Here is a 17122-nt window from a genome sequence, read left to right as displayed (position 1 = left end):
CAGGTAACGTAAAAAAACCCATAAAATTCAAATAGTTTATTAATAAATACGACTAAATATAATAAATAATACTGTACACAATTACAATCCAACTAATTTTATACAGTGGTACTTATTCACATTAAATAAATAAATTAATAATACTTTATTCGGTCAGTTTTCTCAATCATTCCTCATCATTTACAAACGCTGATCCATTCCTCAACATTGCAGGTGTCACATTTGACCTCGCAACACCATCGAAACTTGCAATTACACATTTCATCTCTCCGATCCATGATGGTGTTGTACCCTCTGCCGCAGCACAAGTTTGAACAGCTGTCAGAACCGACTCCTGTACGGTTGCAGTGCCTGCCCGTCGTTCCCGAGACGTCCAGACTCTGGTCTCTGTCACAATACGTCGGCGACTTTTGATAGTACAGTAGGTCATAGGAGAGATCCCTCTTGTTTTTGTTCCGGCGAAACGTCCACTGTTTTTGTTTATTCTTTCTGCGTTTCTTTTGATTGATACTGAAAGCACAAAGTCATTGTTGTGGCACTTCAAAAAGAATTTTAATACTTACACATTAAGACTTCTGAGACTTTTATCCCCTAAATTGTTTTGATCGACTAAAATAGCACTTCTGAATCGCTCTTTTAGCGTCTTACCGACGAATCTGAAATCAGGAGCCGCTCTCCAACAAGTTTTCAGCTCGCAACTGCCGGACATACCGTGACATTTACATTTGACCTGCATGTTGTTCGATACTGCCTGAAACAAACAATCCCATTATAATATTTTATTATTAATGCTTTCTTTTAAGTTACAACGTTTAAAAATAATAGTGAGTCAAGTGTCGTTTCCTGTCTATTATTATACACCTTCGTTTCCGTAAATTACTATGATTACTTAAAAGTTTAACATTGTTTCTTTTGTAACAACTCAATTTTTGTCCCATTACAAATTTTTCCATTCGACTTTACTGTTCTTTTTTCAGGGCATAATTAAAATTTTAATCTCCCCAACAAACTAATAACCTGCGCATAAAAAGCGGTTGTGCATCGGATCAAACTCGATGAGATTGAAGAGCGAGAAGAAACATCGGGCACAAAACGGCTTAATGAACGACAGAAGAACGAGATGAGATATGCGTGTGGTCTTTATTAATCGTAACAACTACACCGAATCGTGGCTGCTTCTACTCCTGTAATTTTCGATAGGCGGAGCCTGAATTATTACTATACTTCTATTACACGCCTTTTTCTCTCTTAAAAATGTTAAATCATCAAATTGAGTAGATGAGAACATGTTTTGTTGTTCTGTGTTGATTTCATTTTTAAAATTTCTTAGTTTAGTATAGTAATACTTATTCTAACCTGACTAAAAATAACACAACCTAATCTAACCTAAAATAATCTAATTAATAGAATGTTACAACGCTATAAAACGATAAAATTGGCTTTAACAATAAATTGATCTAAAAATGAAATATCTGTGAGTTTTATTAGCGATTATATAAAATAATTGTGACACGAAATGGCAAAAAGATTAATGACATAACATGCAGTGACTCGAGCAGATCTTTATCGTTCATAATGTCCGATTCATACATATTTTTTCCGTTCCTACTTTACCACGTTCGTTATTCGAATCGCGCCGACGATTTATGCCCGCATCGTGACACTTCATCAAATCGACTTGTCAATAATCCCCTGTTTTATCACCGCTTCAATTCAAGACACTCGAGTTAGTAAATCATCTTATTCGACCTCTTTTGTATCGAACGAGAAAAACTAACCGCATTATTTTAGTGTTAACATTAAAATTAATTGTTATGCCAATTCATAATTATTTGACTTACCAATCTGCCGACTTGATTGTTGTGCAAGGTGATCCTCGAGTGGATGTCCTCGGCCCGCTCCCTCGCGTCCAGAAACTGCTTGGAATATTTGATGCCGTAGCGCAGGTTGTGCGAGCACCCTCCCCATTTCCAGGCCGTGCGTCCGTTCGCCGCTTGGCGCGGCCGTCTCATTTTGTAGGGGCGCGGGTCGCAGCCGCAGTTCGACAGGAGGCCGGAGCTGCAGCTTCGCGCCACCGCTATCGCCACACCCGCCGAAGCTATCGCCGACGCGAACGCGCTCTCCTTGTAACCTGGAACCAATGGGATGTCGTTCAGTGTCAGAGCAAATGGAACGCGCAAATCTACTTAATACTTTTTGGGCCAGCACTTTGGGATAATTGGAGGTAGGAAATAATTAAAAATTCAGACAAAAATATATTGATCAGTGGCAATTTTTTAAAATTATTAATGAGTTGGATTTCCACGATGAAGTGGTCAATTTCGTCATTTTGTGCCATCTCTCCTGGATGTTGAGAGCCCGCTGAGATGTGTCGAGAAGATTTCATTTTCTGATTCTTCCAATTTATCCGTCTATAAAATGATTTATTTTTTGTGTGGATCTTTTCTTGTTGCATTTTCAACTTAATATGTTGTTTCATACTTGTTAATAATATGTGAACCATTGTTCGATAGAAAATAAAATAGGTCTCACTAAGAATAAATTGTTTTTATACTGACTAGATAAAGGCCTTAGGACGATAAGAATACCGAATCGGCCCCAGAAAGGTATCGAGCTCATAATTTCAGGAAATGTTGGTACTCGTAAGATGCTTCGATGCTGCAAGTTTCAGATCTTTATCTGTTACCGTTTGTAAACAAATCAAAAATAGTGAAAATCAGTAAAAATTGTTATTCACAGCTTGTGAATCGATTGATCTAAATACCGGATATGTTTTGGGACATGATAGGAAAAAAAATAAGAGCTGTATCTGTTCATAAGAACCTCAAAAAAATGAGGTTATTTTCTTAATAGTGATTTTTAACTATGTTATAAAAATATAAAACTATTTTTTTGAATTTGGGAGCTTTGGGATTTTTTAAAACGGTACGTCACATTGAAAAAAATTAAGAATCTATTTTTTGCTCAAAAATCATCATCATGATTTAACTCTTTAAATGATAAAATGCAGAACTTTAAAGATAAAGAAAAGTTTAAATTCTCTAAAACGCAGTTGAATTATATAACAGTTTTTTGTACTGATTTAATCATTATAGTTAGAAATAAAATTAGATAATCATTAGAGATCAATTATTTTTATGTGTTCTTTTTTTATTATGTTGCTTTCAGTAGTACAGTAATAGGAAAAGTTCTGTATTTTATCATTTAAAGAGTTAAATCATGATGATGATTTTTGTTAAATCATAAAAAGAAATCTATTTTTGAGCAAATTATCGATTTTTAACTTTTTTCAATGTGCGTACCATTTTAAGAAAATCCCGAAGCTCATAATTTCATCAAAAATTAAATGGGGAATTCAAAAAAAATTGTTTCACATTTTTATCGTTATCGTAACATGGTCAAAAATCAAAATCAAGAAAATCACCTCGTTTTTTTAAAGTTCCTATAAACAGATATAGATCTTATCTTTTTTTCCTAGAAGCTACCGTCATTCCCCAAAACATATCCGGTATTTAGATCAATCGATTCACAAGGTGCTGAAAATAACAATTTTTGACTGGTTTTCTGTATTTTTATTCAGAAACCGTAACTGATAAAGATCTGAAACTTGCAGCATCGAAAATTATGAGACCGATACCTTTCTGGGGCCGATTCGGTATTCTTATCACCCCATGGTCTTTTGAATTAAATCTTTTTATGAAATATCTAATAAAATGTTTCTTCTCTGCCTACCAATGTATGAATTTATCGAGTTTAAAATCTTATATCATAAATTCCTGAAATATAAAGTTTATGAAATTGAAAATTAGTGGATGAGATGCTTGTATTTTTGGGATTCTGTGTATGTGTGATAGAAATTAAAGATGAAATAAGAAGTTGATGTTGGAAATAGTAAAATTGTCGTTGAGCGGCGTGAAGAATCTAAATGAGGAAAATATGCAGACTACTAAAGTTGGGTATTAGGATTGTGTAAAAACATCTGAACTTTGGGATTACCAGTCGAAAACCTCAACATACTTCAACATCTTTTAACAAATTTTGAACAACCTTGAACGTATGTTTTGGATCATTATCTTGCTTAGATGGTCTATTTTACTAATAATTTTCTATAATGGTCCTATACCATGTCAAGAAAAGGAATTCTAAACCATAATGTTTCCTCCAGCATGTTTTAAAGTTTATGTAGTGTCTGGGATCCAAACTTTTACTTGGAGGACAAAGAAAGTATTATTTACCAACTTATCCTATTCTATTGAACTTTTCTTTTATGAAATATCTTATAAAATGTTTCTTTCTGGACCATTTTCTATAATGGTCTTATACCATGTCAAGAAAAGAAATTCTAAACCATTAAGTTTCCTCCAGCATGTTTTAAAGTTTATGTAGTGTCTGAGATCCAAACTTTTACTTGGAGGACATCAAAAGTATTGTTTACTACCTTATCCTATTCTATTCTATTGAGTTGGAAATAGACAAATATGCAGACTACTAAAGTTGGTTAATCAGATCGTGTAAAAAGATCCGGACTTTGCGATGACCAGTCGAGAACCTCAACATAGTTCAACATCTTTTAACTAATTTTGAACAAGTTTGAATGTATGTTTTGGATCATTATCTTACTTAAATTTTACCAATAATTTTCTGTAATGGTCCTATACCATGTCAAGAAAAGGAATTCTAGACCATAATGTTTCTCCCAGCGTGTTTATGTAGTGTCAGAAATCCAACCTTTTACTTGGAGTACAACGAAAGTATTGTTTACCACCTTATCCTTTTCTATTGAACTTTTTTTATGAAATATCTAATAAAATGCTTCTTTCTAGACCATTGTATGTCATTGAATTTATTGAGTTTAAAATCTTATATCATCAATTCCTGAAATATAATTAGTGGATGAGATCCTTGTATTTTTGGGGATCTGTGTATATGTGGTAGAAATTAAAGATGAAATAAGATTTTGAAGTTAGAAATAGTAAAATTGTTGTTGAGCGGCGTGAAGAATTTAAATGAGGAAAATATGCGGACTACTAAAGTTGGTTATTCGGATCGTGTAAAAAGTTTTTCTGTAAAACAATTAGAGAATTATGTGATAGTTGCAGTGACGATAAATCTTCGTGAGCACCGATGCTGGATCCTAATATAGTAATAATTGTATGGCCATTCAATTCCAATATAGTTGCCTTGTTGGCTTTAATACGACTGTTATAACTAAAACCAGCGGGAAAAAACGCCGCACTGGAACGAGGCTAAACGTACCATTCACAGAAATAGTTTATCTTTTGAAAAAATGTGTGAAACATTAAATTAAATTATAAATAAACTTGGCTAAAAACAGCTAACGATATTCGATTTCCAACCAGAAAAACTGTTACGCGCTCCTTTATTTTATAGACCCGGTTTTATTTGTCCTGCTCCTGCATGTTGATCCGAGCGTATTAACTTTAATGGTTATGAATTAGATGAAATCATACCGTTTCTCTTTATTCATTCAACACACAACAATCGCAACAATCGTCTCACGCACCGAATCAAAATCCGGCGCAGATTTTCGGTCGGCCGTAATAAAGTGGTTTGCAAAAGTGCAATCGCACAAAAATGCGAACGACCGCCAAAAACGGCATTTAATTGGACAACGGGTCGGATTGTGCCAATCGGAATGGGACCGTTAAAATAAAAATGAGCGTCACGTGTTCCCGATCGTTCCGAGAATCCGGATCGGTCTGCGTCTCCCCCTCGTGTATTTGCGACGCGCCCGGATTTTAACAAGGGAACATTTAAATTAACATTCGCCCATTTACGTACATGAGAAAATTCACTCGGTCCGCTTTTTCGCTTTTTTCAAACGGCGCGCCGTTCAATTATTTTTAATTAATTAAAATTTAAATTCTGAAATAATTAGCCGACGGCCGGATCGTAAAAATGCCAACACTTGCGATTCAATGGGTTTTTCGAAAGTGCTCCGTCGCAGTCCGGTCTCTCTCGGTGCGCACATTAAACCTAACTTGGATCGAGCTCGTTAGTTCATTTGTCCGTTTACCCATAATTAGTTCAATAATTGTGCGGTCTGGGAAAAATATACGTTCAAGAATTTGTCGTGCCAACAAACTACGCGACGTTCTATCTACCAAGCAAACACTGTCAAATAAATTCAATTGATTGATTGAAAAATTTTGATTTTCTAATGCCGGATTGAGCAGAACGAATGTAACGTTCGCTAATGACACATTTGATCACGCCAGGCTTAATTATTAATTAAGATTCCGTCAGGGAAAAGAAAATTTAATGAATGTTTATAGTTCTGAGTGTGTGTGTGTGTGATACGAAATTACAGAAATCGACCGTAAGGTAAAAGTGATCGATCGCAAATGTTAATTGCATTTCCTATTTAGTAGATGGTTTTTTGTTCGTTAATTCTGCTGGAAACGTTTCGAATTTTTTACTAATTTCGTTCGGTGCTGTGTGTGAAAAAGTCAAGTAAATGTAAATGTATTAAGTGGCATATTTGGTTAATTAAAAAGTAAAACTATCCCGGTTTAATAATTGTAAGTACATTGTAAGCGGTGTAATTCCCGTCGTGTTTGAAATTTATCGCGTTTTAAACGCTAATTAAATTATGATTAAATTAACCGTCCGGCCAGTAATTAAACCCGGTGGAGTTAATGCGTGTTATTAATTATGTTGGATGTAAGTATAAAAATGTGAGGTTTACGACCGAAACTTTATTATTTCCAAGAAAATTATGGAAAACCGTCGCCCGAATACAACTGTGACAGTTTTAGGAATGTTTAACACGTCTTTGTCTTAAATCTTTTCAACACTACAACATCTTCATTAAGCCAAGAACGTAAAAACAACGGAGACCGGGAGGACAGGAAGACACACAAAAGAAAAACAAGCGTTAATTCACCTTAATCACGGCAAATTTGCCAGAAAATCACCGGTTACATTACAAATTTCAAAAACAATCGATTCAACCGAAGAAAAAGACATCGTTCTACCGTTGCTCAATGGCTCATCCTCCACGTAGAATATAATGCACATTAAATGCCATATCAATATGCTCTCTTGTATCGAATTATTGTTGTTGTTGTTGGCCGTTTCATTATAGTAATTTAGGGTTATTTAAATAATATCCCCGAGCCGTTTCGTTACCGCTTCTGTGTTATTTCGAATGGAAATTCGTATCGGGAGCGAAACGCGAGAGGCGGTTTACTTTAATGGTTTAATCGTTGGGTTCGCGCCGTTTAATGGTTTGTCTTTGGTTGTGCAATTCGAACACAATTTTCTTTATGTTGCACATAACTGAATATATTTAAATTGTTTATGGATTGCGAAAAATGATATATTAGATTGTAACGAATATTTTAAAGGCACCAAATTGATTTATACACATTTTACACACACTAATTTATTGTTTAATTTATTATTAAACTAGTGCGTGAGTAGAAAATGGGACAATTTTTATTTTTCGACATTTTATCAATAACATTTGGTTGTACTAACTTACAAGCATAGTTTGTAGTATAGTACAAAAATAAAAATATAGGTTATGGGTGTTCTGTGAGTTACATGAACTAAAATAACCTAACCTAAAAATAAACATGTTGCCCTTACTGATGTAAAATTGGCACATATGTGTACTACACATGTTGTTAAATTGTACAATAAATTCTGAAATAAAATGGTGTGTGCGCAGCAGCTATTCGTAATTTTTAAAATTATTCAATATTACCAATTTATATACATAATTTGTTTACAAATATGCAGGTTACATTTACTAAAATAACTTAACCTAGAAATCTCTACTGACGATATATTGGTATGTTTAATATATAGATTGCTATTAATAATGTGTCTAATAGATTGATCTGTGCTATTACAGCTATTACATTTAAAATAAAGTACTAATGTTTTTAGTTGACAGTAATTTGTGTATATCTATTATTCGCCTAAGTAGGCAATATGTTTATTTTTAGTTTAGTATATTTTGACCACCACTGGCCATTAAAATAAAGTACATTACTATTTATTATTAATTAGAATGTTATATATTTTATATTTTATTTCAAATAATTATTCTATATTTTTCCATAGCAAAATTATAATTGTTTTTACTTAAATTAAATTTAAGTAAATGAACTTATACATAATAAAAAAAAATGTAAATGTCTATAAATGGTCAGGTATAGATTCAACCAGATATCAGTAACGATAGTTTTAAATTAAATCTTTAATTAATAACCACAATTCATATAAATTTGATGGCTTTTGGTGTTTTAATCGAGATTTCATGTCGTTTCATAAGTTTTCAGTTGGATTTAGATCCGGACTTTGCGATGACCAATCGAGAACCTAAACATATTTATCTTTTAACTAATTTTGAACAACTATGAATGCATGTTTTGGGTCACTATCTTGCTTAAATGGTCTATTTTACCAATAATTTTCTGTAATGGTCCTATACCATGTTAAGAAAAGGAATTCTAAACCATAACGTTTCCTCCAGCGTGTTTCAAAATTTATGTAGTGTCTGGGATCCGAACTTTTACCTGGATTACAACGAAGGTATTGTTTATCAACTTATCTTTTTCTATTGAACTTTTTTTATGAAATATCTAATAAAATCTTTTTTCTGGACCATTGTAAGTCATTAAATTTATTGAGTTTAAAATCTTATATCATCAATTCCTGAGATATAAACTGTGAAAAATAGAAAATTAGTGGATGAGGTGCTTGTATTTTTGGGGTTTTGTGTATGTGTGGTAGAAACTAAAGATTGAATAAGATTTTGAAGTTGGAAATAGTAAAATTGTAGTTGAGCGGCGTGAAGAATTTAAATGAGGAAAATATGCGGACTACTAAAGTTGGTTATTCGGATGGAGTAAAAAGATCCGGACTTTGCGATAAACAGTCGAGAACCTCAACATACTTCAACATCTTTTATCTAATTTTGAACAACTTTGAGTGCATGTTTTGGATCACTATCTTGCTTAAATTGTCTATTTTACCAATAATTTTCTGTACTGGTCCTATGCCAAGAAAAGGAATTCTAAACCATAACGTTTCCTCAACGTGTTTCAAAGTATATGTAGTGTCTGGGATCCACACTTTTACTTGGAGGAAAACGAAAGTATTGTTTACCATCTTATCCTATTCTGTTGAACTTGGATTCATCACTTTAAAGTATTTTCCATCAAAATTATGGAGGTTAATTAATATATTTATTCTACCGGACACACTGATATTGTATGACTCAATTAATTCATTTTTTATTTGGCTAGAAGATAAAAAAAGACTTTATTTAGAGATTCCCCCAATTTGTCTGTCTATTAAAGTAGTTGTTTTATTGTTCAGATGTTATTAACCATTTTTCAGGAGCATCTTAAGTTTTTAGCGTTGTTAGCAATATTTAGATCTTGATATTTCACGGTAATAACTATTTCTGCCACCCTTGAAGTGCAATGCTTCCTCCCATCAAAAAATTAAATTGTTAGAATGTTAAATAGTGACACAAAATGTAAATATATTTTAATGTTGTTTATAAGTTGATAAAAAATATTAGGAAATTGTTTTAAAATAGAACTTATTCTATCTTTCAGTCCAATTGGACAATAAAATAAATCCTATATGCCATGTAATAATAAAATGAAGATTTGAAGAGATAAAATTAATAAAAGGTGTTGAGAAATTTAAATTCAAAAAAATGTATTATTATTTACATAATTATAAACAATTTTTGATTAAATGCTGATAGTTTTAGTAGAAATTTATATTTTTTCTACACTTTCATTCATTCATTAATTTTTATTAACATTTAATATACAACAGCGCATTCGCCATTTTTAATAATTATTGATAAGAGATAATCATAGAATAATTTAACATTTTTAAAATTGACATGAAAGAAAATATATTGTGTAATAAAAATGAAATAAGAATGAGTAAAAATATGAATCTTTTTGCAAAGATTTTAATCATTGACAGCGGTTGTAAACATAATTATTCCACACTTTTATGTTGCTGCCACAAATTGAGAAAGGAATATTAGTTATTTTTTGCCGAGTTTAGTAACAAAGAGCCAACCAAATAAGAAAAGTACAGTTAGAAAAAGGTAAATAACAGCGAGCAAGAAACGGGACGAAAGAAAGAAAGGAGAAGACAAGAGGAGAGAAGAGAAGAGAAGAGAAGAGAAGGGTAGAGAAGTGAAGAGTAGCGGCCGTTTAGATTTACGATCTGGAACCTATCTCAATGCCGCATTTATAAAACGGTAGCCTTAAGCGTATACCGAATATAGAGTGGCTTGTCCTCAAAATTTTTATCTCTCCTCCATACCTTGTTTGTGTGTACGGTTTCGCGATGCGTTCGGCCTCGCGTACGTGCGCGTCCCTCCGCATTTAGATTTATGTCCGGTTTTGTGCCGGTGCCGTGCCGGTGCCGTCCGTCCGGTTATTTGCGATCGGAATTGTCAACTGGCCGTTTTTCTTTCGCTGCGACGCACGCATTCCCCGCTCATTTGCATTACGTCGATTCACTCTGGCACCGGCTCTGGCTCTCCCGTCATCTCGACAAAAACGACCCGAATAAGGTCGCCAATAAAACGCGTCCATTTGCGGCGAGTGTGTCGGCGTTTTTCCATCAACGAAAATCACGGCGGTTTCAATTTATATGGAAATCGCGTGCGTTAGATGCTGTCGCGTCGTGGCCTTCTTGGTGGTCGTCCTCTAATCGCATCTCGCCGATTTTATATCTGCGCCTCCTACATCGAAACCGTTCGTTCGCATTCGCATTCACATTTACAACTTCATGCCTCGATTAATTGGTCGTGCAATTAAAAATTTAAATTCAATATTGGACAAAAAACGGCGTTCCATTAACTATTGAATTATGTAAAATTATTCAGTGTTAAAAGCATCGCCAGTGGCTTTTAGTAGAGTTATTAACTCGTTAAATTAGTGATGTCCACTAATATGGGTGTCTTGTGCATTGAAAACTCATTAGCGGAGCCAACACGAAAAACGACACCACTAATTCCATCGTTCGCGTCCAGGTGTTAATCTTTCCGATTCAACCACCACCTGTTTCAAGGATTTTACACTTGATAACTCGTAAAATTCAATGGAGGCTAAAAAACAAGTATGACTAATAATAAAATCAGTAGTTATTTATTTGCAAACAATGGCACAATGAGTACAATGCAAGTGTCCAGGTGTCAAAGCGCTGACAGTTTTATTCTTCACCCCCGCAGAGCTACATGGCTTCTGGAGGGCCGGTAGGTGGTCGGCTTTGATTGACACTCTTTTCGACTTATTTAGATGGATTATTGCTTGTTCAGGTTGACGTTGATGACTCTATTTGTGTCCGGGGGTTTATTTAATGAAGGGACAGAAACCAACAATGCCACCGTCAATTTAAAATGCGTTACTAATTTTTTATGAAACGAAGGAAAACGTTACCTCTTTGGAAGATGGCACTGATATAGGGATTCTGACTTTTAGTGCTCAAACTGGAGCAGTTCCATCTGTGACCGTGGAACTGATGCTGGCACTCCTTGACCGCCTCGTTGAGGCCCTCGAGGGCGACGACGAACGTGTCCGGCTGCTGGTAACACAACCCCATCTGCGCTTTGGTCAATCCCGGCACAGTCCTACAGACTTTCGTGTCCAGGTCTTGGGAGTAGATCGTCGATTGGATCGCGTACTGCTTCTTCTGCGTCGCAAGTTTGGCCAACGCGCTGCTGCAAACAAAATAAAATCGTCGGTAATTAGGTGCGCCACTGGGTGAGCGGTCTAATCGATTCACGGTTCCGAAACGCGTTCTTTCGGCCGATCGGGCCCGGCAGACGCGATCGGAACGACAGTTTCCCACGACGCACGTTTCCACTCTTAATAACACACAAAGTTAATTACACTCGAAATGCATCTCTCGTGTCACCTCTGAAACATCGATTTGTCAACACATTTATTTAAGAGGAAGAACGAAAAGTGAAGCCAGATTAGATGGGAGTGAATAAAGCAAAAACGGCGGAATGCCAGGCACGCAAGACACGAAGATGAATTGAAAGGGAAAAAAAAAGGAAGGAATGTCCGTCCGTTCCAACATTAAACATCGATATGGACGTTGTCGCCGCGGATTATCTGGACCTTTACGTAGCCGAGATTCCGGGCATCGCAACGTGGGAATCGGTCCCACCGAAACGGATCCTTTCTAATTAACGATCGAACGATCCAGATAACGTGCGAGTGAAAAAACTAAACAGACAGTCGGACTGTCGGACTGTCGGACTGTCGGACTGACGTAGAGTCACGTCGAACAATCGAATTGGCGAAAATGCGATAGAAGTGATTGAAAGTGAGTTTGTCGTTGCGGAATCGGGAAAGCATAAATTTCACTTGGCGATTGATGCGATTCAATGGTAATACGGTGAGTAACGCGATCGATCCGTTCACTCTGTCCGAACGCTAATCGATCCCTTATCGATCGCATCGATCAATCACTCCATGTAAATTCGACCGATTGATTGCTATTTCAATCCGTCCATTGTTGCGTGCGAATGTCAATCATTCAAACACTCAAATCGATTTGTTTATTCTTATTATTTCTTGCGTTGGCCAATCGACAACTTTGGACGCTTACTTCCGATCGTTATCTTGCGTAAAAATTCATGTAAATGCTAAATTATCGTCAGCAAATGCTTCCATTACATCTCTCAAGATATATCTATTAATGAATCAGTCCATTTAATAAATTTTTTGTAATACACACTCACAGAAATAGTACACACTTGAAAATATATAAACTCCACAGATGTTCATCTTTCTTCAAATCCTCATAAATAAAAATTCAGAAATTTAAAATTAATGAAAAAATAAAAAAAAGAAAACATTTTATTATTTTTACTCATAACACGACTTTACCATAATAAATCTTAATATTTCTTATATAAATTAACATTTTTAAACAAATTTTTATTCTTTTTAAGCTTTTTTTTTTCATATTTTTTATATATTTATTTTTATGATAAAAATTAATTAAAATTATATATTTTTTTATATTGATATAAATTAACATTTTACAACAAATTTTTATTCTTTTTAAGCAATTTTTGTTCATTTTTTTTACAGAAATTCATTAGTTTTACTACCCAAATAATATTTTTTTATTTTTATAATATTTTATGTTAAAAATCAATTGAAATTTTAATTTTAATCATTTATATATAACTTTAAGCTCCACATGTGTTCATCTTTCTTCAAATACACATAAATAAAAATTCAGAAACTTAAAATTAATGAAACAATAACAAAAAGAGAACATTTTGTTATTTTTACTTGTCACGCGACTTTACCATAATATTTCTTAAACAAATTGACATTTTTAAACAAATTTTTATTCTTTTTAAGCTTTTTTTTCATATTTTTTTTAGAAATTAACTTGTTTGTACTTATAAAATAATACTGATTTATTTTTATATTTTATGATAAAAATTAATTAAAATTATATATTTTTTTATATTCTTGATATAAATTAACATTTTTCAACAAATTTTTATTCTTTTTAAGCAATTTTTGTTCATTTTTTTTTACAGAAATTCAATAATTTTACTACCCAAATAATATTTTTTTATTTTTATAATATTTTATGTTAAAAATCAATTGAAATTTTAATTTCAATCATTAATATATATATATATAAGTTTAAGCTCCACATGTGTTCATCTTTCTTCAAATACACATAAATAAAAATTCAGAAACTTAAAATTAATGAAAGAATAACAAAAAGAGAACATTTTGTTATTTTTACTTGTAAAGCGACTTTACCATAATAAATCTTAATATTTCTTAAATAAATTGACATTTTTAAATAAATTTTTATCCTTTTATGCTGTTTTTTCATATTTTTTATAGAAATTAATTTGTTTATACTTATCAAATAAAATTTATTTATTTTTATAATAATTTATGATAAGAAATAATTAAAATTATATATATATTTTTAATATTCTTGATATAAATTAACATTTTTCAAAAAATGTAACACGACTTCACCATAATAAATCTTAATATTTCTTAAATAAAATGACATTTTTAAACAAATTTTTATTCTTTTAAGCTTTTTTATCATATTGTTTATAGAAATTAATTTGTTTATACTTATCAAATAATATTTATTTATTTTTGTAATAATTTATGATAAAAATTAATTAAAATTATATATATATTTTTTAATATTCTTGATATACATTAACATTTTTCAAAAAAAAAATTATTCTTTTTATTCAATTTTTATTCATATTTTTTACAGAAATTACTTCCCAAATAATATTTCTTTATTTTTGTAATATATAATATTATTTATTTTATAAAAATTAATTGAAATTATAATTTCAATCATTTATACAATACTTTAAGCTCCACAGGTGTTCAATTTTCTTCAAATCCATAAAAAAAAATTCAGAAACTTAAAATTAATTAAAGAATAACAAAAAGACGACACAACACGACTTTACCATAATATTATCCCTATCCTTTCCTTAGAGAATAATGCCATTAATTAACGTTTTATTCATGTTAAACTAATTAACTCTCATGTAGCTGCTTGTTTTTCTTCACCCAATTTGTTTTTTATTTCTAACATATGTAATCATCGTTAAAGCTTTGATTGAAAATTTAATTCCAGCATCAGTTTGTTCCGGACCAATTCTATAGACGATGGAGGTTAATAACTGTCACTAAGCCGTGTTCAATAAATAATTATTCAAACACACAAATCAATTTGTTTATTCGAATTATTCAGTTGACCCGTTCGTCCTCTCCATTTACGCACAAAATTAATCACCCCTCTAATCATCATGTTAACGATCAAAGGACAAAGTTTTTTTTTACTCTCCATTCTGTTATCGGACCGGTTCTCGAAAAAGATGAGTAGAGGAAAAAAGGGGTGCGTTCGACCCTACGACAATTACGAGATTACATTTTAATCTCCAGCACGTGACCATTGTTCCCGCAACGTCCCTCGGGACTTTTCCCATGGGTCGGTTTTTATACCGTTTTGACATCGCCTAATTGACTACTTATATTCTAGACATCAGACGATTTTTTTATCTTATCTAAATATTTCATTACTTATCCTCGGATAACTAATCTAATTTGGGCTTAATTTTAATATACTGTAAAACAAAAGTTAAATCTATGTAAATGTCATTATTTAATGTATTTTTGAGTATAAAGAATATAAAACTAAATTAATATTAATATTTCTAATTATTTACTTACTTATTTAATTAATTGGATTTATTTTTAACAAATAAAAATTAAACTTATTAAAAGAGTTTATTAATTAAACCTATTAATGTTTAATTTATAGTCATAATTAATATTATCAAAATTATTATTATTAAAAAAATTTCAATTTATCTGAATATATAATAGATTCTTTTGATTAATCAATGAAGTTAATTTTAATTTACAAAATATGTCATGATAAATAAATAACGTTAGTTTTTTCTGCCACTCCCAAAAACAAACAAACTAACAAAACATTTATTCCTTCACCACACGCAATAAAAAAACTTTAATATGTCGTGTTCCGTCGCCATAAACACATATTTTTTTTATCAAAAATCACACCCAAAAAATTGTTTTGAAATTTTGGTGGATGCGCCAAAATATTTTCCTTGTCCGGTTTCGAAATTTTCGTGTTTGCCCATTAAATATTACTTTTGTTAGTTGTGTTTGTTCAGTGATAGACAATGAAGATGTGTATTCGGGAGTGGTCGACAGGAAATCCATAAAAACATGTTCACACCGACTGTCTAATTTGATTACTTTTAACAGGTCTAATATAATCAATCTACCATTTGTTTAAAACTCACAAATTTCATTTATAAACAATTTTATGACTTCATTCAAGAAATTTAATTATACTGAAGTATAAATATATCTTTTACCAATTGATTTAAATACTCTAAATATTTTTTTTAAAATTCGTCAATATATTTAAAATGTATAAAATTACATTAAACTTACATAAAAGATAATTAATAATTAGATAATTAATTTTTTAATTATTTAATTTTTTGGCTTAATTAATAATATTTTTGTTTTAATTTAATTGTTTTATATTTTTATAATAGAATTTTATTATTTTAACTAATTTTTTTTCAAGATTTTTATAGAAATTAATTCATTTATATAAGATAATATTTTTATATAATAAAAAATTAATTGAAATTTTAATTTATTTAATTTACCTTATATAAATTAACATTTTTAAACAATTTTTATTCCTTTTAAGCTTTTTTTCATATTTTTTTAGATAACTTAATTTGTTTATACTTATCTAATAATGATTATTTATTTTTATAATATTTTATGATAAAAATTAATTAAAATTATATATATATTTTTAATATTCTTGATATAATTAACATTTTTTAACAAATTTTTTTCATTTTTTGCTCATATTTTTTTTACAGAAATTAATTAGTTTTACTTCCCAAATAATATTTCTTTATTTTTATCATATTTTATGTTAAAAATCAAAATAATTATAATTTTTTTTATATTGTTAATATAAATTTACTGTTTTAATAAATTTTTATTCTTTTTGAACAGTATTTTTTTCAAAATTTTTATTGAAATTAGTACATTTATACAATATTTATTTATTTTTCAAGTATTTTTTTATATTTATCAACAATTTACATTTTTTAATAAATTTTTATTCTTTAAGTATTGTTATATATTTACTGATATTTTCATTCGTTGTATATTTTCTTTTGTAATAAATGTTAGATTTTTTAAGAATTGTTGGACATTTTCATGGAATTTTAGTAGCGAGAATGAATAAAAATACTGACCATGATCCGAGCAGGTTAAGAACAAGAACCACGACCGCAAGCAGGAGCCGCGCCACCATCTCTCAGCATCCTACCACCCTCCGAGAGGCACCACCACCACCACCGTGTAACACCGATTGAACGTGCGGCAACACACCAACAACATCACATCGTCCCGGAACGGAACGGAACGCAAGAGGAACGCGGCTTCGTTTTCCGGGTCTCGAAAGAATCGGATGGATCGTTCTGGATGCGCCGCCACGATAACACGACGGACCGACAAAA

General features: G+C 31.6%; 2 protein-coding genes across 4 annotated transcripts in view; one reads left to right on the top strand and one right to left on the bottom strand.

The window, feature by feature from the left end:
* Nucleotides 1-23: 23 nt before the first annotated feature.
* Nucleotides 24-17074, bottom strand: LOC109604840 (protein Wnt-10a). Its single transcript, XM_020021383.2, has 5 exons — nucleotides 16859-17074; nucleotides 11454-11734; nucleotides 1842-2131; nucleotides 564-751; nucleotides 24-510 (listed from the first exon to the last, which is right to left on the bottom strand). The coding sequence occupies exons 1-5, from the start codon at nucleotides 16915-16917 to the stop codon at nucleotides 177-179; spliced, it is 1152 nt and encodes a 383-aa protein (XP_019876942.1). The 5' UTR covers nucleotides 16918-17074; the 3' UTR covers nucleotides 24-176.
* LOC109604842 (protein Wnt-6) overlaps nucleotides 6335-17122 on the top strand; it is a 48119-nt gene continuing 37331 nt past the window's right edge. For 2 of the 3 annotated variants that reach the window (XM_049966363.1, XM_049966362.1), the window contains exon 1: nucleotides 6408-6542. The gene's annotated coding sequence lies outside the window, so the exon portion shown is untranslated. Of the gene's footprint in view, nucleotides 6346-6407; nucleotides 6543-17122 lie in introns of those variants that run through there. The other variant, XM_020021387.2, reaches the window with a different exon arrangement.

Source organism: Aethina tumida, chromosome 4, assembly GCF_024364675.1.
Source record: "Aethina tumida isolate Nest 87 chromosome 4, icAetTumi1.1, whole genome shotgun sequence".
NCBI lineage: Eukaryota > Metazoa > Arthropoda > Insecta > Coleoptera > Nitidulidae > Aethina > Aethina tumida.
Note: the sequence above shows the minus strand (reverse complement) of the source record. Positions and strands in the feature narration are given on the sequence as shown.